Source organism: Gadus chalcogrammus, chromosome 11 (assembly GCF_026213295.1).
Source record: "Gadus chalcogrammus isolate NIFS_2021 chromosome 11, NIFS_Gcha_1.0, whole genome shotgun sequence".
NCBI classification, from domain to species: domain Eukaryota; kingdom Metazoa; phylum Chordata; class Actinopteri; order Gadiformes; family Gadidae; genus Gadus; species Gadus chalcogrammus.
This window is the reverse complement of record NC_079422.1, coordinates 24,446,750-24,472,085: the sequence shown is the minus strand read 5'-3', so window position 1 is coordinate 24,472,085 and position 25,336 is coordinate 24,446,750. Positions and strand designations below refer to the sequence as shown.

Below are 25,336 nucleotides of genomic sequence, written 5' to 3'. Positions count from 1 at the left end.
AACTCTGAAAACCAGAGTGGGTGGAATATCTCTGAGAAAAAATGTCAAATCAAATGAGCACGCACGCACGCACGCACGCACGCACACGCACACACACACACACACACACACACACACACACCAATGCAAAGTGTTGAGCACAATTTGTCAAAATCAAAGCACTCAGCGATCCTTTTGTGCAGATGGAAATACATCTGGGCTGCCGTCAGATGGCTTGTCTGGAGATCGTCTTGCTGGGGCTCCTGACCGCACTCGGGCCCGGAGTGTAAACACACTCCGACAGAAAGCTGAAGGCAGACCCTTCCAGGATGCAGAGCTCCAAATATCCCTGCATATTGCATTCACTGCACTATGAAGAGAGCTTCACAGCATGAAGAGAGCTTCACAGCACCATGAAGAGAGCTCCACATCATGAAGAGAGCTCCACACCATGAAGAGAGCTTTACAGCACCATGAAGAGAGCTCCACATCATGAAGAGAGCTTCACAGCATGAAGAGAGCTTCACAGCACCATGAAGAGAGCAACACATCATGAAGAGAGCTCCACACCATGAAGAGAGCTTTACAGCATGAAGAGACATTCACAGCACCATGAAGAGAGCTTCACATCATGAAGAGAGCTTCACAGCATGAAGAGCTTCACAGCATGAAGAGATCTTCACAGCATGAAGAGCTTCACAGCATGAAGAGAGCTTCACAGCATGAAGAGAGCTCGCAGCACCACCAGTCTCTTAAAAAGCAGGGCTCAAATTGTGCCGGGTTAGCCTTGCATCGTCAGACGAATTGCAATCTGCAATAAGCCTTCCTCACCTCTCCATTAAACTTTCAATTTTCAAGGGGGGCACCAAAGGGCGAAAATCAAAATGACTCTGGAAGCAATTGGATAGCTACAACAAATCACAGCCACCGAGCGACGAAAGATTGTAAATAGACAACATGCTTGCGTCAATGCAGAGCTCCAAATATCCCTGCATATTGCATTCACTGCACTATGAAGAGAGCTTCACAGCATGAAGAGAGCTTCACAGCGCCATGAAGAGAGCTCCACATCATGAAGAGAGCTCCACACCATGAAGAGAGCTTTACAGCACCATGAAGAGAGCTCCACATCATGAAGAGAGCTTCACAGCATGAAGAGAGCTTCACAGCACCATGAAGAGAGCAACACATCATGAAGAGAGCTCCACATCATGAAGAGAGCTTTACAGCATGAAGAGAGCTTTACAGCATGAAGAGACATTCACAGCACCATGAAGAGAGCTTCACATCATGAAGAGAGCTTCACAGCATGAAGAGCTTCACAGCATGAAGAGATCTTCACAGCATGAAGAGCTTCACAGCATGAAGAGAGCTTCACAGCATGAAGAGAGCTCGCAGCACCACCAGTCTCTTAAAAAGCAGGGCTCAAATTGTGCCGGGTTAGCCTTGCATCGTCAGACGAATTGCAATCTGCAATAAGTCTTCCTCACCTCTCCATTAAACTTTCAATTTTCAAGGGGGGCACCAAAGGGCGAAAATCAAAATGACTCTGGACGCAATTGGATAGCTACAACAAATCACAGCCACCGAGCGACGAAAGATTGTAAATAGACAACATGCTTGCGTCAAAGAGGAGCATTGATTGTGACCCATCCACATGTCAGTGTTGCTGTGTTGCCGTGTTTGCCATAAGAACTTGAAAGTACAAGATTTTTTAAGTAACTCTACTCAACACACGTTCTACATCAGCGGCAGCCATCTTTGTTGTTGTTGAAAAGGCCTCTAAGGCGATACTCTGTACCGTCATCGTGTTTATCCTTCCTCATATTAGATAATCGGTTTTGATTGGTCGGTCTATCTCGTACCGGGCAGAATTATTTTTGTGCAGGAGGCGAGCCCGAGATTATCTGCAGAGCACATGAAACATGAGCTGGGGAGATTCGTCCGGTTCCCCTGGCTAGTGCAGGGCAGGTTGTGAATTGAATGCAATGATACCCAAATGACTTCAGGTAAGATTACCCTGGTTGTCAAAGCCCTGAACCAAACCCATCGGATGAAGCTGTTCACTCTGCACCGAGTCAACTTTTCACTGGAGTCAGCACTTTGCATTTTGAATTATAAGTATCTGAAGAAAAACCCATCCCCTCACAGCCCTATCAGCCTCAGGATTCATTCTCTCTCTGCGAGGGTAAATCTAAATCTTGGCAGACTCTCCACATGGAGAAGTCACAGTATACAATGGTACGGAAGCCATTTTGGATGCAACAAAAAGAGGGAAGGGCACTGCAGCCAATCAGCTGATGAGCTCATCTTTGTGCTCCCAGCTGCTACTGCCCCCCCCCCCCTGGTTCCACTCAACAGCAGAGTGGAAGATTTTGGCCGTCATGCCTTAACTTCCATCTCCAAGTACAATAGAGCATACCTCCATGGCGATATGGAGCAGTCGCCCTTGAGTCTGTCCACTAGTGGCCCAACTCTGGTTCCATGTTCTGTGTGGATGTGTGCTTGAGTGAGGTGGAGGAAAAACTATTTTCTATGTTCCATGTTCTATAAAAAAAATAAACTTTCTTTTGAAAGGAAAAGAAGAGACCCGCTATGCCGGACTGTGTTTTAACTGACTACATTTGAAATACAATCTTGTGCCTCTACAGTGTGTGTGTGTGTGTGTGTGTGTGTGTGTGTGTGTGTGTGTGTGTGTGTGTGTGTGTGTGTGTGTGTGTGTGTGTGTGTGTGTGTGTGTGTGTGTGTGTGTGTGTGTGTGTGTGTGTGTGTGTGTGTGTGTGTGGCGCAACCACATTAACCGAAACACAATTTACCGCAAAGAACATGAGGCTAATTCCGCCCCCGGTTCGCCCACCTCATCAGCGATGTTCTGTACACACACACACGGCTGGGTAGAGTGCTCCTGTGTAATCTTAGACCTCATTGTTGTGGTGCAGCGTTAATAGAATAACTACCGTCACGAGGATACATCAGAAGTATTCCCCACTTATCTCATTCACATATTATTTGCAGGTAGTGGTGTATATCCCCATAGGGAAGTGTGCGGTTCCGTTTCTGTGGTACTGTTCAAATAAAGGAATCATATAACTAAAGCAAGCGACGTGTAATTCAGCGATCGACTGACTTTCCCATCGTTTCATAGCTTCTTCTTTAAAAAAAAAGTACACAATCAGTGGGTTGTATCCAACCAATAGCAGCCCACAAGAGAAACATATACAACCGTTTTCCAGTCAGAATCGAAACAGAGCGGTGATGCTAATGTTACAGCAGGTGTGGGGGGAAGTTGAAACTAGACCGTTTTTGTGTGGTTCTTGTGTAACGATTACTACAAACACCCATGGCTGCCACGGATGAAACACTGGCTTGATGAGTGTGTGAGGGGGGGGGGAATTTGGGAATCATGTACCTGTCTCTGGGCAGATGTGGCCAACTGAAACTGGCAGAACTTGACAGCTTGGTCCAAGGCTACGTCCTCATCCACCTGAGAGGGGGAGAGAGGGAGAGGGGGGAGAGAGAGAGTGAGCGGGGGAGGGAGGGGGAGAGGGATAGAGGGAGAGAGGGAGAGGGGTAAGCGAGGGATAGAGGGGGAGAGAGAGAGTGAGCGGGGGAGGAGGAGACAGCGAGAGAGGGAGGGGGAGAGGGATAGAGGGGAAGGGGGAGAGAGAAGGGAGAGCGGAGGAGGGGGAGAGAGAGAGTGAGCGGGGGAGGAGAGAGAGAGGGGGGGGGAGAGGGAGAGAGGGGGAGGAGGAGAGGGAGTGAGCGAGAGAGGGGGAGACGGAGAGGGAGAGGGGGAGCATAGGAAGATAGTAGGTGAGGGGGAAAGGGAGGGAGAGGGAGAAAGGGAGAGAGAGGTAGACGGGGAGAGGGGCAGGGGGAGAGGAAAGACAAAGATTGTTCATTACAACATTGAATAACATGTTTGTTTTTTCTTTCCTTCCGGTCGTTAATACAGGTAACACATGGGAGGATCGGGAACAGGAGCAGTGAGTTGATTAAAACCAGGCGTTCTGCTGACCACGGCAACATGACCGAGCCGTGGCTCGTTCTAATGCGTCTTTGGAGAACAATGGGGGAGACTAAGGGTGACCAGAATCACCCAAACTGCTGATCGCTAGTCTGGAGCGAGCAGGAGTAAAACATTAGATTCATCGTTTCATATGGGGTGTGTCGGCATAAAAAACCCCCGAGAAAACACTGTATTACATCAGCCTCATCCGTAGCAGACACCTCAGGAGCCGACTGTATCTGCAAACTACAGTGGAAATCTACCGCATCGTTAGTAGTCAGTAGACCCGTGGCTGTATGCTGACCAGCATGGGGTCTCTGCACGCAGCAGGCTGAGCGTAGCCTTGAGCACCTCCTCCACACCTTAAACCAGGCCCGGCTGCGTGTCCTCAACAGACCCTCCGTGTACCGGCCAGCGAGGCCATCTGCCCCGATTAAATATGTGCAAAAAGAAAAACTGAAACCAGATAAAAAAAAAACGCAGGAGTGCAGAGTGCCTAGCTTCAGCCCCCCCATCCCCCCCCCCCCCCCCCCCCGAACGGCGATGTCGGGACCTCGGCGGGGGTCCACAGAGTGCGGTGCACGACTCCTCCCGCGAGCGCGCGCTTTTTCGAGGGCCGAGGTGAGTGTTCTGTCAGCGCCGGCCCTCAGAGAGGAGTCGAGCGGACACGGCAGCGAGAGAGGCGAGAGTCAGCCAGCCCGTCCGTTCATGGCCGCCCAGGGGCGGTTGTCTGTGAGGGGGCCTCCGGGGGGGGGCTCAGATGCCAGGCTGACGAGGCTGTAGGGGTGGGCGGACGCCGAGTGGCTCCGTGGCGAGTCTGGGCTTATTTCCGAGGTCAGGCGGACAGAAGAGGCGGTGCACGACGATCCCCTTCTGCGCGTTGCTTTATTGCTACTCTAGATTGATTTGCTTTTGCCGTCGCTACTTTGCACTTTCGTTGTCTGAAATGTCGCGTGCCTTTTTTAATTAGGGCTATTTTTCACCGTGACTGTCCTGCAATGCTGCGGTGACAGCTGACTTTACCTTCTGGCATTCACAAAGATCATCGTGTTTAATATCCGATATCATACTTTGTTTTGTGGCAATTTTGGAGAAATAACCGAATGGCTTTGGCCGGTTAAGAGAGCCGACGCCTACAAACAAACAAAAAAAAATCCAACATGGTCTCATGCTGGGTTGTGTGGGACCGCGTTGGTCTATCGTCATCCCCTGAATAGGAGGAGGAAATAAACAGCAGAGCCCGCTGCCAGGTTTCCTCTTGGCCCGTGAGGCTCTGTCGTGCTCCTTCTACAGCCGGTGGAAGCCGTTTCCCGCGACGGCTGTGCATTTAAAATCGAGTTTTGATAGTGATTTAGATTTTTGGGTCAAACGACCTCCACACGAATATAATCGAGTTGAAACGATTGAGAGAGAAATGCTGAATAGATGCATCATGTTTTCAAACTCAAAATATCGTTTGATAATCATGATTTTAATATTGACCATAATAATCGTGATAATGATTTTTTTCCCTAGTCGAGCCGCCCTTCTTCCCCGCCTTCTCACTGTTCTCCTCCAGTCTCCCCCCCTCCCGCCCCCCCCCCCCCACCTACTGGTTTCACTTCCTGTTCCCGCCCACCCCAGCTGCAGCCTCATCACCCCCACACACACACACACACACAGCTTTGTCATAACACTGCTAACATCTCTAGACTAGAGTTAATTTGAGACCAATGCAATTGCAGGCGTCCCCTCCTAAGAAATGTCGACCCATCATTCGGTCCAGTACAATTTGACTTCTAAAACGCTGAGTTTAAAACATCCTGTACTGTAGTCAGCAGCACTTGGTTTCAAATGATGAGCCACAAGAGCACTTGCACAAAAGCTGTTATACAGTCTTGATGCCAATGTTTGACTATTTTAAAAGGAAAATAGTAGTATGAATCGGTGTAGCGTTTTGCTAGCAAAGGCAAGTCCATGCCCAGGCAGAGAACTGATTGATAGATGACAATTAGGGCAGCCTGTGCTACATCTCAGTGGTAGGCTACAGCTAACTTAGCTTAGCTGCAGCCTGAACAGCTAACTTAGCATAGCTGCAGCCTGAACTACAGCTAACCTAGCATAGCTGCAGCCTGCGCTATATCTCAGTAGCAGGCTAACTTAGCTTAGCTTTGATTCTAATAAACATCAAGATCTTGTAATTGTGCCCCGTTTGAAATGTTTGTTACACTCCCACACTAAAATATAGGATGTGTTCATCAGTAAGTAGTTTGATTTTTTGTGATACATTTTTGTGATCTATTCACCACAGAAAGGTTTGTATAGTCTGATAGTTGTATAGGGTAGTATAGTCTTGTGGTTGTATATTTGGTTTATCAATCTCTAGTATAGATTTTGGTGTCATGAAACATTGCGTACGTGGGGCAAAAATAATGAATTAAGCGCGCACACACACACAAACCAGGGTTGCCTCGTTTGTGAGCGTGTGTGCGTGTGTGTGTGTGTGTCGGATCGGGACAGAATGTGCAGAAGCATGTGGAGCCCTTTATCCACATCGGTTTACTAACGTGCAAAGGGTAATTACTCCAGTGATGAGTAATTACACAACCTTACAACTGTCTGGAGGTGTCAACATAACGGATGATTCATTTTGCAACCTCGCTGTCTCAACGTGTCGGAGAACGAGGCTACGATCGCCGGGGACACGGTGGAGGGCTCTGCAGTGCAGTGAAGACACGCTGCTAATTAAGTCTGCAGAATGCCGCTAAATAAGTGCATTATTTGTTAGGTGCACAAGACTTCAACACGATGTCGGTGTTGTACATAAAGAGCCAGAACTGGGGTCTCCCGCCAACGATTAATTAGCTCTGGTTCGAAGCCAATAGTTTTGTTATTCTGCCAAGAAAAACATTAAAGATACCCATGTGGTCGTATTAAAATGTATTTTCTTTTTATGTATTTAAATGTAAAAATGACTCAGGAAAACCATACCAGGCTTACAGTTTCAACATCGTTGTACATTTTCGAACCCTTTTTACTCTTCAGTCACGAGGCAAAAAAACACACAAAAAACGGACTCGAGTAAAACGAGCACGACCCGCTCTTGCAGTGCGGCTTAACGTGAGCAGCGTGCTCTCTCCCTCCCCGTACCTGTTTGATGAGCATGTACGTCTCCGACATGATCTTCTCGATGCGCGCCAGGTCGTAGGTCATCACCTTCTGGCCCTGCTGCCACACCCTGTAGGCGTCCAGCAGCAGTGTTTTACCAGACTCCACGTCTTCCAGGAGCTTCCTCTTCCTGTTGGGCCTCCGCAGCAGACCCTGCTCCAGGGGCCCTCCGTGGGCCAAGGCCATGGGCCCCGGGGCCTTGGCCCCCGGAGCCTGGAGCAGCTGCTGCCTGCAGCTGATGCTCAGCTCCTCCAGGGAGAGGTCCGCGGTCCGGCTGGCCTCCGTCGCCTTCTCCCCGGGCTCCGCCGCAGCCCTGGGGGCCTGGGGACCCGGCGGGTGGCCCTGCGTCTCCGTGAGAGCCGAGGGCCTCCTCCAGTGGCCGGGGTCCATCTCCATGGGCTCCTCCGGCCCCTGGGGCCCGGGGCCTTCGGACGAGGGCGCGGTCTCCGCCGTCGCGGGCTTGGGTTCCAGGGCCTTGTCCGGGGTTTCCGGGCCCGGCTGGAGTGCCCCGAGCTGGGCCCGGCCGGGGGCCTCGCAGGGCCGCGTGTCGGAGGGGCCCTCGGTGAGGCCGGGCTTCTTGGGCAGCGTGTGTTGGCCGTCCTCGGCGCTGGGCCGGAGGGCGGAGTCTGCCGTGGTCATCTCCCCCATGGAGGGGGCGGACGGATTGGACGGCTGCTCGGTCACCTTGGGGGGGGGGGGCACCAGAGGTGTGTTAGAGGGGGGGGGGAGGGAGTGAAGGGAGTGAAGGGAGCAGTCAGCTCCGGAGGTATACAGGAGTGTGTGTCTGTCTGCTCTCTTACCCCGGTGAGGCTGTCCAGGCTGTCCTCCAGCACCTTTACAGTGAGGAAAAATGCACTCTTGGCCAAAACCTGCCGATCCACATCTCGCAAATATTTCCTTCAGAGCAACAAACAGCAGGGAGGGAGAGAAAGACAAGAGACAGACAGACAGACAGACAGAGGAAGAGAGAGATATAGAGAGAGGGACAGACAGACAGAGGAAGAGAGAGATATAGAGAGAGGGACAGACAGACAGAGGAACAGAGAGAGATATAGAGAGAGAGGGACGGACAGACAGAGGAACAGAGAGATATAGAGAGAGAAGGACGGACAGACAGAGGAACAGAGAGATATAGAGAGAGAAGGACGGACAGACAGAGGAAGAGAGAGATATAGAGAGAGAGAGGAACGGACAGACAGAGGGACGGACAGACAGAGGAACAGAGAGAGACGGATGAAGAGACAAAGAGAGAGGCACACACCGGGAGACAGAGAGACACACACAAAAACACACACACACACAGACACACAGAGACAGAGAGAGACGTTAACACTCGGTAGAACAGACACAGCGGTGATAAAAGTGCAGCGTCCGGGAGAGTGCGCGTCTTACTTTCCCTGGTCGGGGTTCCTCTGGAGCATGAAGGACACCTTGAGGAGCGTGTCGTGGTCCTTGAGCTGAGACAGCACCTCCAGCAAGAGGACGATGGAGCGGTTCATATGAGACGCAAAACTGCCCGGCCGGTCAATCTCATCCACCGGGATACGCCAGATGCCCTGGAGGGCGGAGCCAGAGGGGAGAGAAGAGGAGAGAAAACACAGAAAAACAGACTTGAAGAGAGGGAAAGAATCAGCGGGTTTCCTCTGCGTTGGTGCGTGCGTTAGGGACGCCCCCTGACAACAACATGGCGCCGACATGTGCTTTCCCATGGCCTTGGCTTTTCCCCCTCCAGCTGCCGTGGTTACAGCTGTCGTTTTCAAAACATGACTCACCGACCTGAACGCCGTCCAACGGCCATAAAACGATCCATCCAGATCAATCTAACCGGTGTGGGCACGGGGGGGGGCGGGGGGCACGCTGACGAAACCCGGCACAGTGATTGGTTGGAAGTGCAACGGGTTAAGAGTGACCTTTCACACGTTAGGCGGGCGCGAGGAGGGGTTCGTTATTTTTCGTGGCGCGTGGGTACCGCGGTAACGCGCCTCCAGGGGTCACAGACACGCGGCGGCCGTGGAAAACAATTAACAGTCAGAAGACGGGAGGAAACGAGGAGCCAGAGAGCGGGCATCGGGAGATGACAGCCCTAATGAGACGAAGGGAAGACGTGGAGATCCTCGAGACCGCCTGTAGGGTCTGGGGTGTGTGTGTGTGTGTCAGCTCAACACGTGTGTGTGGTTGCGTGCGTAGAGGGGGGGGGAGGTTCTGCTAGCACAGCGCTGCTCCTGGTGCTTTTCCAACAGCGGTGTGTGTGTGTGTGTGTGTGTGTGTGTGTGTGTGTGTGTGTGTGTGTGTGTGTGTGTGTGTGTGTGCTCTTTCTGGGCAGGCACCCCCTGGCCGCCTCATTAGAGCCCTGTTCTGTCTGGCTTCATGAAACCGTTAGGAATCACCGAGGACGCAAAAGGAAAAAACAATCTTCGGGGCGAAAAAAATAGAGGAAAAATAAAAAAAGCCTGCAGGGCCCCTTCCACCGTCCCTCGACCGGGGGCCGCTGTCGAAACCACGGCAGCGAGCGCGTCGGCCAATCGATTGCTCCCTATTTGCTGGGGGATTAAGGTAGATGTGTTTGTCTCTCATGGAGACACAGCGCACAGAGCAGGCTGACCCGAGACGCACACAACCTGGCAGCGGGCGTGCGGCAGGGGACGGGTTCAGCGCTCCGCCGTATCGATTGTTGACGAGTGCGCAATTGGTTGCCTCGGCTTCCCGCCTCAGCCAAGAAGCGCTTCTTCAAAGGCAGGACTATCTACTGCCACCACCACCACCACCACCACCACCACCACCACCTGGGCCTCAACCATTCCCCAAAAACAAGTCCAGAACAGAGCAGAAGAACAGGACGAACTGTGACATAACCGCCACAACCACGGTTCCACGCTGGAACGAAGAGGAAACAGGGGGGGGGGGGGGGGAATCGATGGGTCGCATCTCGGGGGCCCCGGGGAGCCGGTCGGGGCCCCTCCAGGGACAGGGGACCCCCCCTCGCATCCTGGTGCCGTCCTTCGAGCAGACCGGAGATGTATAAAGCGGATGACAAATGTCAATACGTTTTCCCTAACCAATCCCTCCGCGGCGACAACCAATCCAGAGGGACTTCGCTGCGTCCCTTTTCCTGATTCCGGCCAAATCCTGGTGGCCCGGGAAGGGGCTTTAATCAGAGGGTTAATGGATCTGATTCTGGGCAGACACATGGCGAGCGAGAGAGCGAGAGAGCGAGAGAGGGAGAGAGGGAGAGAGAGGGAGAGAGAGAGAGAGAAGGACTGGGGCTTCCTGAAAGCTTGACGTGGAAGAACAAAAAGGAACACGCACACCATTTACTCAATGATGTAATCAGGGGCTTAGGGTGGTTCCAGCATTTCACTGTACCGACGACCCAAATCCCAACACAGGGAGGGGGAGAAGGAAGAGGGTTGGTGGTGGTGGTGGTGGTGGTGGTGGGGGGGCTCTGGATAAAAGGGCTCTAATGGAGGAGCACTGCTCCCGAGCAGGGAACCATTGAGCCAAAGCAAATCTGTTTAGGGAGAGCAGAATCATGGCTTTACCACAGATTAGGATGTAGCGCCAAAGATAAAGCAGATTTATAGTGGGGGTCGTGGGTGGGGTGGGGCAGGGGGGGGGGGGTAGCGTGAACACACATTGATAAAAAGGGAGGCATAGCGTTGGGCATGACAACGGGGGGCCGATCATGGTGAGGGGTCGGGGGGCAGGGCAGACAAACAGCTATAGAGACAGAGACAGATAGAGAGACAGAGACAGAGAGAGACAGAGACAGAGACAGAGACAGAGACAGATAGAGAGAGAGAGACAGAGACAGAGAGAGAGAGAGAGAGACAGTCACAGACAGAGAGACAGAGACAGAGACAGAGACAGAGACAGAGACAGAGACAGAGAGAGAGAGAGACAGAGAGAGAGAGAGAGAGAGAGAGAGAGAGAGAGAGACAGTCACAGACAGAGAGAGAGACAGAGAGACAGAGACAGATAGATAGAGACAGTCACAGACAGAGAGAGAAAGAGACAGATACAAAGAGAGACAGATACAAAGAGAGACAGAGACAGACAGAGAGAGATAGAGACAGTCACAGACAGAGAGAGAGACAGAGAGAGAGAGACAGATAAAGAGAGAAACAGATACAAAGAGAGATAGACAGTCACAGACAGAGAGAGAGAGAAAGAGACAGATACAGAGAGAGAAAGAGAGAGATACAGAGACAGTCATAGACAGAGAGAGAGACAGACAGAGAGAGACAGATGTAGAGAGAGACAGAGAGAGAGACAAATAAAGAGAAAGAGACAGAAAGCCAGAGAGAGAGACATCAGGCCCAGAGGTGTAGCAGTACAGAGATGGCACACTGATCAGTGGGAGGAACATGGTAGAACTACAGCTAAGTCTCCACCTGGAAGAGAAACCACGGGAGCGACGCGTCTGTTTTTCGAAGTTCGACTTGTGACTCTAGAGCATCAGTCCCAGTATTGACTGGGAGTAATCCCATCGCCAGGGTTAGGGATGGTAACGGGAGAATAATCCTCACAACGAAAGCATTACAAGCACTACACTGCGTCTGTGCCTGGCTCCAGATCGGGAGAGAGGCCGCAGAGGAGGGAGAGAAGCGAGGGGGAAAGGAGCAGAGTGTGACACATTCAGAGGGGATCAGCGAAAAGACATTCTCCCTCCCTTCTCCCGGTCCAAGAGGGAACATGCCCTGACCTCCGCTCACCAATCTTCGCCCAGAACAGCCTCCGTCATGGGAAGACCCCCCCCCCCCGGGTCTCAACCATTCCCCCCCCCCCCCCCCCCCCCCCCCAAACAAGTCCATTCAAAACCAAAAAAACAGGACAAACTATGACATAAATTCAGAGGACAGGGAGTTGGGCCAACAACAGGAGGAGCCTACTGCATTCCTTCCAAGGACATTTTTATTTTTTTGTATCTTTGCATAACTGAAAGCTGTTAATAATTATATACGAGTAGAAGAAAGCTGAAAGGAAAACTTTTTCTAACCTGGGGCATATTTTCCGATCATATTGGGTCTAAGGGACGAATGCGGAGAACAGTTTTTAAGATCCGTCCAGAATTTAGCGAGGACGCAGCCGTAATCCACGAAAAACTGTCTGCAATGTAATCCTTTCCAAAGCACGTCCTCTCAAAGTGCTTTTGCCGCTGGGCTCAGATTATATTCTTACATTATCAAAAGGATCCCGACAGAGAAGCACAACTTTTCTCTTTACCTTTCGCTTGATCCCAAACTGTTTGTTATTGTGTCCGACTCCGAGACTCGCTCAAGGGGCAGTCTCGCGATAGTTGAGAGTTCAGGGGGAGAAGGGTGGAGAGCTTGCTGTGTTGGATGTGAGAAAGCGTAGCTTTGTGTTATCCTGAAGATTTGGGTAAAGGAGCGTTTACATTGTAATTACAAGAGGGACATTTCCTGCAACAATGAGATGGGATTTCAGAGCGAGAATTGTCCTTGAGCGAGACTTGTTTGTACACAATAATGAACAGAACAACTATTTTACAGAATGTACATTTACGGGCGCTGTAGCCCCAACGGTTTTCTCGTTTGCGTTACGGCTTCACCGTTCTTGCGCAATACTGGACATATTTCAAGAACTGTTGGCCACATTAGTCCTTAGACCCAATCTTTTTGGAAGCTAGTTTTACTTTGAAAGTACATTAACCATCTACCACAAAAGTGGTTCAAAGTAAACAACATTGAAACTGCGGCCACACACACACACACACACACACACACACACACACACACACACACACACACACACACACACACACACACACACACACACACACACACACACACACACACACACACACACACACACACACACACACAGCAGTGCTGTGTTAGCAGTAACTCCCCCAAGGCACACACATGTTGAGCTGACCATGTAAGTACATAGGGCTCTCCCATACCCTTCAGTGTACATACATTGCATGGTGGTCCCTACAGAGCAGCTTCACACTCCCAGGCTACTACATCTGTTTCCTGTCATGACCCCGGGGAGACCGGGGGACCCAGGAACCCTGGGAATACCCAGGAGCAGGGCAGTTTAAAACCTCTCATAAACAGCACAGCCTCCCTCACAGCTCTGCCCAAGACCGTACAGGCAAACTTACACACGTGCGACACGCGATACGAAAAGAACAACACACGTTTCAAAATACGCTTGCGACGCCGTCGGCGGAGCCCGGGAAGTTCTCAGCGGCAGAGCGAGAGAGAGCGTTAGGGAAGGACGGCTCGCGACTCACCATCACCGTAGGAAAAAAGCTAGTCCATTGGCTCCGGAGCTACTCCCGCGGTCGCTCTCTTTTGGACAGTTTCCCGCTGGCCGGAGTCGTGCCAGCAGCAGCAGCAGCAGCAGCAGCAGCAGTAGCAGCGGCGTGCGACCCTAGCAGTGCCCCCCCACCCCCGAGAAGAGGCTCGTGCACCAGCAGCGAGGGGAGGGCTGCATGTGTGCGCTGGGGCTGCAAGAGCCGCCGGCGGAGAAAAATGGCAGGAACCGCGACCGCGAGCGGAACACAACACGAGCGAGAGGAGTAGGAGTAGAAGGAGGAGGAGGAGGAGGAGGCTGAGGCAGGGCTGACAGGAGCAAAACAAGCCCAGGGCTGAGGCAGGATGTCAGCGGCGGGAGAGGCTTCTTCTGACAGGCAAACTCGCTAGCTCCTCTCCGTCTCTCAAGCCTCGCCATCTCACAACATAACGCCCACACACTTACTTTCCCCCCTGACCCCACTACTCCCTCCCTCCCCCTCTCTGCTCTGCTCCCTCTCACCACACACACACACACACACACACACACACACACACACACACACACACACACACACACACACACACACACACACACACACACACACACACACACACACACACACACACACACACACACACACACACACAGAAGAGCCAAGGCTTGGCTAGCCAATCAGGGCAGCAAGGCTGGATAAGTCCCGCCTGTTGAGAGCACACCCACGCACCAAAACACAGGAGTTGGGAGAGGAAGGGAGAGGGAGAGCACGAGTGCGGGGCGCGGAGAGGGTGTGATTCGAGGGGGGAGGAGGAGGAGGAGGGGGTGGGAGAGCGTTGAGGTGGGAGATCACAAAGCGAGCAGTTAAAGGGAGCGGGAGCACGACGAAGGAGAAGCGCGCCCAGCCAGAGTTAAAGAGAGCATCGGCAGCACCGGGGTAAACACGGGGCGGGGGCGGCCGTACGCAAGCACACACACACCCCCGCGGAGCAGAGGAGTAGAGGGAAGGAGACAAGACAAAAGGCTGAAACAGAAAGGGGTGTCGCCTGCTGCACGGGCGAGATAATGCTGCACGCACACGAGCACACAACAATGATTCATCGCAGCAGAAGTCCTGCGAGCAACAAGCCCACAGCGTGGTGACTGTGCCCACACCTTCTGCCTCTCTCGTCATTCCTGGACGTCTCTCTGCATCCCTCCTTCCTCCCTCCCTCCCTCCCTCCCTCCCTGGCCGATCACAACAAACTCCCCGACCAAACATATGTCTGGTTTTTTCCCCCCCCGAGGTGCTGGAAAACTAAAACAGTTGGAGAACCTACCAGATCAGGAGGAGAGCGAGGAGGAACATTGCTGTCGAAGGCAGAAGTTGGCCTCTGGGATTGCAAGTTACAACCAAACTCAACTTCAGGCACTCTATACTATGTCCTAAGCTGGCTCAGTGCTCCACCCCCGCAACCCCCATGCACAGAGCTCCACCTCCGCTGCATGTCGGCAAAGAGCCAACCCACTGGGTGTGAGGCTAGGGCTAGGGGAGGCAGCCTGCACAACCCAGTGGAACCCAAACACTGAGCACATTCAGTTTTGAACAGAATACATGGGTTTGCCCTTTTTATTGCATCTAGCATAAGGATGATACCATCTGACATGATATGAAGATAGTCAAAAATTGCTGTCGTGTGTCCATATGCTAATTCAGATAGGCTTGATGGTGGCATTTGCTTTTCCACTTCCCCACAATATTGATGTTTCTGGACTTCCTCCTTCTGGTTTAATACAAATGACAAAGGATTGCCTTCATACATATAAATAAATAAGTAGACAAGCTATATTGTTTTTATCTTTTAAAGAATGCAATGTTGATGCCCAAAAACCAAACCATCTTCCATTTAGGCCAAACAGCAAGCAAAGATAATAGCCAAGATAAGCCTACACCAAGACGACGTGCAAAGCAGTTATCAGACACAATCTGATTTGAGGCCGGAACGAACATTCCGGAATTACATTTCGTTCTTTAGCAGAAAAAAGAGAGGTATGCAATGCATGAGTTAAGGACTCTGGCTGTGTGTGTCTGTTTGTGTCTCTGTGTGTGTGTCTGTCGCTGTCTCTGTGTGCGTGCGTGTGCGTGCGTGCGTGTGTGTGTGAATATCAAGCCCCGGCACGCACAGGGTGACTCTGCGGGGTAAGAAAACAGTACTCATCTGCAGCCAGAGGGTCAAAACAGCTGAACACACTCGATTTCTCTTTCCTGCCATCACACGTCCTGCAGCTCATAGTACATCAGCCGTTGACACCAAAGCTCCTGATTACCTGGTATCACCCATACACCTCCTGGACCGACCCAAAGCCGTGGCTGCAGTCGAAAAGCCCGTTTCTACGAGTGCCGCGACCGAGGTTGGAAGGCGCTAACCCAACGGCTGAAGGGGTTGATGACCAGAAAAACTGTTTTGACTTGGCCTCAAACCCGTGCCCATCAGGGGACGACGCAGACGGCATTAATTATGCAACGTGGCTCCGACTGATCTGCATCGTTTGGGGGGGCTCCGGTATATGGGTTACTTTAGGCCGGCTGGGTACGAACGAACCAGCCAAGAGTGGGAGGCAAAAGTAGGGCATGGGGGGGGACACTACATATGGCATGCCCAGCGTTCACCACCTGCCACCAGCGAGCTGTGCGTGCTTCACCAGCACGACGTGTCCAGGAAGTGACCACCCCATAGGATTAGGATCCAAGAAGGGCTTTGGTCCCACACTCCGCTGCTCCCCATTCCGGCATTCCGGTTCTGCTCAGTCCTTCACCGAGGAATGACAGCAATGACCCATTTAGTTTTATGCCAACGGTCGGCCAGGCTTGTGAACCAGCGGTCAGGTCACCGGCTCCAGAATGCATATCTGTTCCACGCGTGTAGTACACCCACTTTTCCCCGCGCACTAACTTTTTTCTGTCGACGAGCACAGGAGTCGATTCGCCAGAGTGTAACGTGCGTTAAAATCCTCTCTTCTTCGGTTATCCGAATAAACCAAGAGCCAGCAGTGCAATCTTACCAAGGCCTGGTTTATAAATACACAGGGGGGGGGTATGATATACTCCCATGTAGGCTGGGAGAGACACTGCTAGGGAGGGAGGGAGGGAGGGAGGGAGGGTGGGAGGAGGAGACACTAAAGCTCCAACAGTTGGTGTAGGGAGGCAGCAGGTTTTGCTCCAGAAGGAGGTTCAGGGAGCCAAATGGGGCTGAGCTCTGTGGCTCTGCCAACTCTACCCCCACCCCCACCCCCACCCCCATCGCCGCTGCTCCCTTACCCCCACCACCCCCGAACCCGCCGCCCGCCGCTCCTACACACTTTCGGGCATCCTTCACTTTGTGTCCGCAACACACCTGCCCTCCGACCAGGTAATCAGAGGAAAGCACCGGAACGAAAGGGGGCGAGGGGACAGATCGCTCACACTCCTCGAGACGCTCGCGGACGGCGCCGTGCCTCCGCCGACGCCCGGCGACCGTAGCCGTGATGAACGCCATTCAAGGGAGATGAGTGTCACGTGAAATGCACTCCGGATCAACACAGTCGTTTCCTTGGATGGAACCCTCTGTAAGACTCGTCAACGAGGCAGACAAGAGAACAATACCCCCCACCCCCACCCCCCCCCCGTGTTTTCCTATTCATCAAACAGCCTTTGTGTCTGGGGTTTGACCACATTCAGGCTTGTTTGAGTGCATTAAATAGATTCTGGTGAATAGCGAAAATCGCAAGTATTACAGAAATGATAATGGGCTCTTTGATACCCTGAACCGATTCACAATGCACGGCTGAACACATTAAACAGAAAAGGATAACACCTAATAAAGCTCGAAAATTGTCAGATTGTCTTTAGTGCATGAATGTCAAATTATTATGTCTAATTAGCCATTACCACCTGCAGAAGTATATAACATGTGAAACTATCAAAGTGAGTGTTTCTCCTAAGCAGTACATGAGGCATAGAGGTGCCAGATCTGGAGTAAGAGGCCACTCTGCTGCGCGTCGTGCCTTACATTGAACAGGTTGGTCTTGTTTCTCTCGCAGAAAAGTCCTTGTGCTGGCATGTGCTTGAGCTGTTGCCATGGGACACCGCTTCCTAGCAACACATCTCGGGCCCACTGTAGGTTCTGAGGAGAGAGAGAAAAAGAAAGCAATGATTATTCACACACACGCGCACACGCATGCACGCACACGCACACACACACACACACACACACACAATAGATCTGTGGACATGGGTGAGGATGGAAACACAGCAGCATTTCACCGCTTCGTTTGGCAATAACAGGAACAACCCAAACCCCCAGAAACACTCTCTCACACTGGAGGCCGTGTTCGGTGTTCTGCAGACAGGGGGAAACGGACAAAAGAGGGGGGGAAGGAAAACAACAACAACCACGACGACCACCACGACGAGGAAAACATGTTCCTGATCCGAGGGGAGCAGGAACACGGAGGCATTCACGGCTGTGACTCACACGCCGGTGAGTCACAGCACGCGGGCGTCTAACCTGCAGGCCGGCCAGCTACCTACACATGCCTGTTTGCCGGATAACAGCAGATTACTGCTCCGTGCCCCCCCCCCCCCACCCCCCCACCCACCCCCACAGCGGGGAGCCTCGCAGGCCCCAGTCGATAAAAGAAAAGGTGGGGAATTAAATGGAAAAGGTCCAAAAGGCTTTTAAAGTGGGCGTAAGGGGGGGGGTAGGGGGGGGGCTGGTGTAAAGGCAAACAACTTCATCACATCATGTCGTCAATCAGGCGAGCGTGGCTCCGATCCCCTGGCGCGCGGGGGGCCTGACGTAACTTCTACTTTCATCCTGGCGTACAAAGAGAAGCAAGAAGTCATACACCAGAGGGGGAAGCCGTGGCCGGTTATCAGCGGTTCACTTCAGAGGCTGTCGGAGCGACAAGACGGTGCAACGTTCTGCTTCTGTGGAATGCTGCCAGAAGAGCAGGAAAGCTCACGGCTGAGCATGACCTGAGCCGAGGGAGCACTGGATTGCATGGATCGCATGGATCAGAGGGAATCAGGGAGTATCTGTTGTTGTTGCTGTTGTCGTTGGCAACTTCGCCAGAGGGAAGATCATGTAGTCGTTGCACGGCTCAAAAGGTCTGGGTTTGATTCTCCGAAGTCTACATCCTAACCGGCATGCATCGTTGAGTGAGTCAACCCACCCCTGCCAGCTCCTTAATGCCCCACGCAGGTTGCTTTGTCACTTTGGCAGACGCTTTGAGTCAACTCGGACAGTAATATTGAGTATTACTGTAGGGATCTCATCCAAATGTATATTTAATCAGGAGGTTGTTTCTATGGGCTTGATACACAGCCCAAATGAAAATATGTGAATAACGTATTCAGTAGTTCACACCTCTTTACATTAGCATAACCGGTTCTGTATGTTTGTTTAAAATGTTTGGGGGTATTTATTTTTTAAGTTTGCATACAGAATGCATCCAGCGTCTATTCTCAACCACAGCCCACACGTCAACACTTCCATTAACGTCTAGATAAAATGTAATCAAGATGTACAAAGCCATTTCCTGTAGGCACACCATCCCTGTAATGGAACCAGGACCATTTCCTCTAGGCCTCCCGAAACAGTCTAATGGAATCCAACCCGTCTGGAGATAGCGGGTTGCATGGTACACGGGTATCCAAGGCAACGCCAAAGTGACATTTGAGAGTGATGGCCCACAGTTGACGTGGTTAACCGACATCCTTTTTGCAATTCACTGATGAAGATCAGCTTTGGTCTTCTTATGAGGTATACGGAAACTTGAAACGAAAAACAGAAAAGTTGAAGGTAGTGGGTTATTTAAGCTTCATTATCAAGCTAGTGTGGAGGAGGTAGAGATGTTGTAGCAAAATGTGCAGTCTCATTCAGCATGAGCCACACTATCTCTCAGCTGCTGATGGTGCGATAACCACGTCCAGGGACCAGACTCGCATACCGGGTGAACGAAGGTCCGATGTGCGGGACACACCGAGGAACCTTGTGGTTCTCGCTCAAACTTCTTCCTCACAATTGAATCCCAACCAAGGAAAATAAATACGCTAAACATGAGCCGCAATAACAAGGGACAGGAGGATGGCACAGCGAAAGCTCAACACAAGCTCCCCAGTGCCAAGCTGGCTGAGAGTGTGCACTGCGCTACCGCCCACACACACACGGACACGTGCGCACACACCGACGCAGAGACACACAAACGCCCGTGCACACACGCGGACAGACACACACACACACGCTGTTTCAGCACTTCGTTTAAATCTGCAGGGATTCTGGGCAGGAAGTTCCAAACATTTAAATAAAATGGCTTAGTTTGGTGTTTTCTCCCTCACACCAACCCATAGAGACATGGTAGGGATGAGCTACACGTCGTTGTGGTGTTCTATAGGTTTGGAGGGGAATATTCTGCTGCAAATATCGACATTAAAAGTCCACCAAGAAAAGCAATAAAGGAATACTCTGACTTTTTGGGGAAATAAGGTTATTTTGTGCTGTCCCCTGAAGCAAGTGAGGCAAGAAGCGCCGTACAATTATTTACTCAATCAGCCCAGCGCTCGATTTGACATAGTTAGCTTTGGACAGAGTTATCAAAAAATCAATGGAAGCAGCTGAGTTGGACTAGCTCCATCAGTGAGGTGATGGGAAAACACACCATTCCAGCTAACTCGAAGTAAAGAGGTTTTTTGCGATTTCACAAATCTCTTTGTGAACATTGAATCCGTGTCTTTGTTCAACCCCCCTCTTGGTGTTGAGTGATGTCAAACCTCCAAATGTAGCAATCAATCTATCATATTTTGGTCGACTATAGATTTATAGATTGACTTTTCAAAGAGAGATGAATATCTTTACCTTGGAGAAGCTGTAATGTTGTGTTTTACCATCACTTCACTCACGGAACTAGTCTATCTCGCCTGCTACCATTGATTTTCACTCACTCTGTCAAACGGCAACTCTGTCAAACCCGAACTCTGTCCAACACTTGGCTTGGCTGACAGAGAGAAAAACCAAACAGGTGTAGTACTTCTACTTTTTTTTACTCAGGGTAAGAGGAGAACGACCTTATTTCCCACAAGGTCTGGAGTACCCCTCTGAGATTGAGCTATGGAAGTGAATAATTGTGGAAGGTGGTGGAAGTGAAGGATTGTGGGAGATGGTGGAAGTGAAGGATTGTGGGAGGTGGTGGAAGTGAAGGATTGTGGGAGGTGGTGGAAGTGAAGGATTGTGGGAGGTGGTGGAAGTGAAGGATTGTGGGAGGTGGTGGTGGGGGAAGTGAAGGATTGTGGGAGGTGGTGGGGGTGGAAGTGAAGGATTGTGGGAGGTGGTGGTGGTGGAAGTGAAGGATTGTGGGAAGTGGTGGTGGGGGAAGTAAGGGATTGTGGGAGGTGATGGGGGTGGAAGTGAAGGATTGTGGGAGGTGGTGGAAGTGAAGGATTGTGGGAGGTGGTGGAAGTGAAGGATTGTGGGAGGTGGGGGAAGTGAAGGATTGTGGGAGGTGGTGGAAGTGAAGGATTGTGGGAGGTGGTGGAAGTGAAGGATTGTGGGAGGTGGTGGAAGTGAAGGATTGTGGGAGGTGGGGGAAGTGAAGGATTGTGGGAGGTGGTGGAAGTGAAGGATTGTGGGAGGTGGTGGTGGGGGCAGTGAAGGATTGTGGGAGGTGGTGGTGGTGGAAGTGAAGGATTGTGGGAGGTGGTGGTGGGGGCAGTGAAGGATTGTGGGAGGTGGTGGTGGGGGCAGTGAAGGATTGTGGGAGGTGGTGGAAGTGAAGGATTGTGGGAGGTGGTGGTGGGGGCAGTGAAGGATTGTGGGAGGTGGTGGTGGGGCAGTGAAGGATTGTGGGAGGTGGTGGTGGGGGCAGTGAAGGATCGTGGGAGGTGGCAGGGTCCTACCTGCTGGGTCTTGCTGTTGGAGTAGAAGAAGGCCAGGCGGTACAGGCTCTTGTAGTGCTGCGGGAAGCGGCCCAGGCAGAGGAAGAGGGCGCGCACGCACAGCTCCACCAGCAGGCGGCGCTGCTCCTCCGGCTCGGCCGGCAGGGCCTTGGGGACCTCCACCGCCTCCAGGGGAGGGGGGTCCGGCTTCTTCTTGCTGTCGCTGGCCGGGGTCTGGGGGGCGGCCGGCTGGGGGAGGGCCGGCTTGGGAGGGGTGACGGCGACGGCCGCAGGCGGGAGCTGGGGGCAGGGCTCCGTGTGGGGGGGTACGGCGGCTGGGACCCCTGGGGGGTCCGGGGGTCCGGGGGGCGGGGTGTCGGCAGCAGGCGGGGGGCCGCACACGGGGTCCGCCACGCCCTGGGGGACGGGGTTCTCCTGCAGGACCCCCGGAGGTCCTTCCAACGGGCCCTTCTCTCCGTGGGGGGCTGAAGGAGAAAAGGGGGTTTGAAATTCACTCTGAGGACCTTTAACGAAATCAAAAAGTAAAAAAAAACATTAATTTAAATGTGTAATTTTACCATCCATAGTTGTAACTGTATTTTCCAGCTGAGAATTGAACACCATGGAAGGCCAAACTGAATAATGGCCTTTAATAACCTCTTCGAGTTAACAGAAGTATAGAGTCAAATCGTGGTATTGAATCAAACGTTCGTGCTAAATGTCGATCGAACCGAAATAAAACCAGTAGGTACATTTCCGTTGGGCTCGCTCCAGTCAAGCATGTCGTTGTTCCGGTTATAAAGGCCCAGAAAAACATTCCACATGAGAATGAGTAGGCGTGACACAAAATTACGCAATGTTTTCTTTTTTTGAGCGTGTGCCAATTACCATCACGGAAAGAGCTTTGACATTTTGAACCCATTAACAAAAAAAAAAAAAAACAGTTGGAAATACAGAGCCTGACGCAAACAGGTTGGTTGAGAAGCACAGTAGGCCTTTTACTAAAGCCCAGCATGGGGGGGGCCCCCCAAGCTCAGGGGCCTCCAAGCGGTCGTACCCGGGTCCTCCGGTGCGGCCCTCGTCTCCTTCAGGGGCGTGTTGTTCTCCGACGAGGAGGAGCTGACCTTCCCAGAGGTCATCTTCAGGCTGCTGTCCTGGGAGGAGGCGGGGTCGGTGAAGATGTCCTGGGTGGAGTTGGAGTCGGACAGCACCAGCACCAGCTCGCTGTCGTGGCTGCGCTCTGCGGAGGCAAGGGGGGGAGGGAGGGGGTGGTGGGGGAGACACGACAGCAGACAAAACAATGAAAGTCACGTGGTCGGATGCTACACACTGAAGGACTGTTGGAATATGAATGCTATGGTATCACCTTCAGCCTCGGGTTATTGGGACTCGAGTCGAAAACGGACACACTGACTTTTTGAGTTTTAGCCTAACGGTGCTTTCAGCGACTCAGTGCGATTAGATTAGCAAAACAATAGTCATCTATATTCTTTAAACCACATCACTAGAGACGCATACGTTTAGCGAAACTCCGTGCAGGCCGTTTGTTTAGAGGCAGTTAATAGGCGTGTGCTTCTAACATAGCCAATGCCTTTGTTTTAAATAAAAGAACAAACATTATTAGTGCTGCATTAAGAATAGAAACACGTGGCACCCATCATCACACTAATGCTAAGACTCCAGTCCTCTAATGAAGCAAAGGTGTTTTTTTTGCAAGGGACGCCAAACCGAAATGCCAGCATTCATCCTAATTGCCACATTGTGTAGCTTCTGCGAGAAAAGCCCTTGGCAGGGGAGTTTACATAACAGAATTAGCAGGAGGTGCAAAACCCATTTGCAAACTCGAAGGAGAACGCACTCCAGGAACCTTTTCCCTGGTACGGCGTAGTAATTAGCTAATACCTCCGACTTTAAACAAGCGAGGAGAAAATGGGTTGTGAACGCGTGTGAATGAGTACGTAGGTAAATAATATACAGTCAGGACCGCGATGTCCCCAACAGGGCTTTTTTTCTTTTCCTTTCCTTAAAAATCATAGCGGAATTCGTTCGACTATGGTTATTATTATTATTCATAAGCAACAACAACAGACACTGATTATAGTCTGGTGGGTATCAGCAGAAGTACCATTCAGGGAAGCCAGCATCATTGAAGATCTGGGCAGGCAGTAATCATGGTCAGAGGAGGCTGTAGGAGATATTTTAAAATGGAATCAAGGGGTGGTGGGGTGGGGTAAAGCCCTCTCATCTGAGTGGATGTCACTTCCCTTTCGAAATGACTCCCCTCCCCAGACTCTGATTCAGACTCAAACCGTGCGTCAAACCAGGGGCACACTGAAGGCTCTCAGCGGCCTCTGGGATGGGGGGGGGGGAGATTTGCATTTCATTTCACACCCAAACAACTCTGGTCACGGCAGACAGTTCCGAGGTAATAAGCGTGTTCTGATGCCCTGACAACCGGATTGATATTTCAGAAAGCAAACAAAGGGATACTCTTTTTTGTGGCTTGCTTTTTGCTGGTTGATGTGTAAATTGGTCTACAGGGTAAAAAAATAAATGGATTAAAGAATATGTGTCTTTTGATGAGGTACTAAGGTCTACACATATGCAGCGTTTGAAATCTTTATGAACATTACCATAACTGCGGTTCGAGTCGATACAAAGAGCTAGGCCTATTGTCAATTATTTAGTATAAAATGATTATTTTTATATTTCCTTGGATTTACGTGCATCCTTTGTATTATTTTTCAAATCCAATCGTGGTGGTTTTGGTCTTGAGTCTGAATCAGGCCTCACATCCAATAGGCTAAACCAACCAGGGTTTAGGACCCAGGAGGGCTCGTAGCCGCGTCATGGTTGTACATTCTCACAGTCATTAGACATATGTGTCACCGCTCAGACACGTCCTTCCTGACAAGGCACCTTTCACATGAATCACATTATTAGAACACAAAAACCTGGATAGTTAACACCCCACCAACACCAAAGTCAAAGCCTTTCAGCCCGTTTAGGTGAACCCCGAATCCAGAGAAGTGAACACCACACCTTTCAGTGAACCGTGAGTCATTAAGGTCTCACACTGTGCAACCATCACCTCATCATATCCACATGCGTATGCATCAATATCAATATACATATAAACACGGCAAAGCAGGTGGTAGAAGCAAGCAGGCAGAGAGGTAGCAGGCAGGCAGGTAGGCAGGTAGGTAGGAAGGAATCTGAAAAGGGTGAGAAAAACTGGCCACATGGGACAACATGGCTGCAGAATTCACACAATTTGCAATCAATCATCATGATTCGGGGAAAAGGGTTGGATTGAAATGATGAGATCACGAGGTAGGGAATTTGGCCATGCTATTTCAGATTCACTTGCTTGGAAAAATCGAACTTATTCATTTTTCATCCCTAGGACAATCGGATCGATTAATTTAGGGCAGAGGGGGAATGCAATTAACCGCGTCTTATCATATTGTTGTTTTTCTTATAGACATAGACAAAGAAAATCCCACCATAATAAAGCCCATGTGTCTATACAATCATATGGAGATGATTTAATGTAAAAAGAAACCACACACAGATTGCTGTGAGTTTCATGGTCAAGTATTGCGTAATAAAAACATACTTACTTAACGTCAATAAATTATAGAGCAGAAAGCTTTTCCCCGTTGAGCCCAAAGCAATTACGCCGCACTGCGATACGTTTAGTAATAAATACCAAGTCAACTTAATCAGTACACACTCGTAGGAGTGGAAGGGGAGGACGGTAATATGACGGAATGGGATTGAAAGGGAGAGTAACAAAACCGGGACTACATAAATAAATAATTCAGTAGCCATATTGCCCACTTCACCAATAACAATCACCCAGTGTGTGCATTTAAGGGCTGGAGGGGAGAGGTGGGAGTGGGGGGGGGGGGGGGGGGGGATGTGTGGCAGGGATCATCATCATCATCCTTATCATTATTATCATCATCAGCATCATCATCATAATAATCATTACCCAGCCCATAATGTACAGGGTTGTAGCCTCAAGGGCTCACCCCCTAGGGCCCATC

General features: G+C 51.1%; 1 protein-coding gene across 1 annotated transcript in view; it reads right to left on the bottom strand.

Moving 5' to 3' along the window:
- The window catches only part of cabin1 (calcineurin binding protein 1), a 53,931-nt gene that overhangs the window by 5,567 nt on the left and 23,028 nt on the right, over positions 1 to 25,336 (bottom strand). The window contains exons 28-35 of the mRNA XM_056602844.1: positions 23,410 to 23,469; positions 22,342 to 22,524; positions 21,306 to 21,769; positions 17,422 to 17,535; positions 8,528 to 8,691; positions 7,936 to 8,032; positions 7,118 to 7,819; positions 3,389 to 3,463 (exon numbers count right to left, since the gene is read on the bottom strand). Of these exons, the coding sequence (XP_056458819.1) occupies positions 3,389 to 3,463; positions 7,118 to 7,819; positions 7,936 to 8,032; positions 8,528 to 8,691; positions 17,422 to 17,535; positions 21,306 to 21,769; positions 22,342 to 22,524; positions 23,410 to 23,469 (1,859 nt within the window). The remainder of the gene's footprint in view (positions 1 to 3,388; positions 3,464 to 7,117; positions 7,820 to 7,935; positions 8,033 to 8,527; positions 8,692 to 17,421; positions 17,536 to 21,305; positions 21,770 to 22,341; positions 22,525 to 23,409; positions 23,470 to 25,336) is intronic.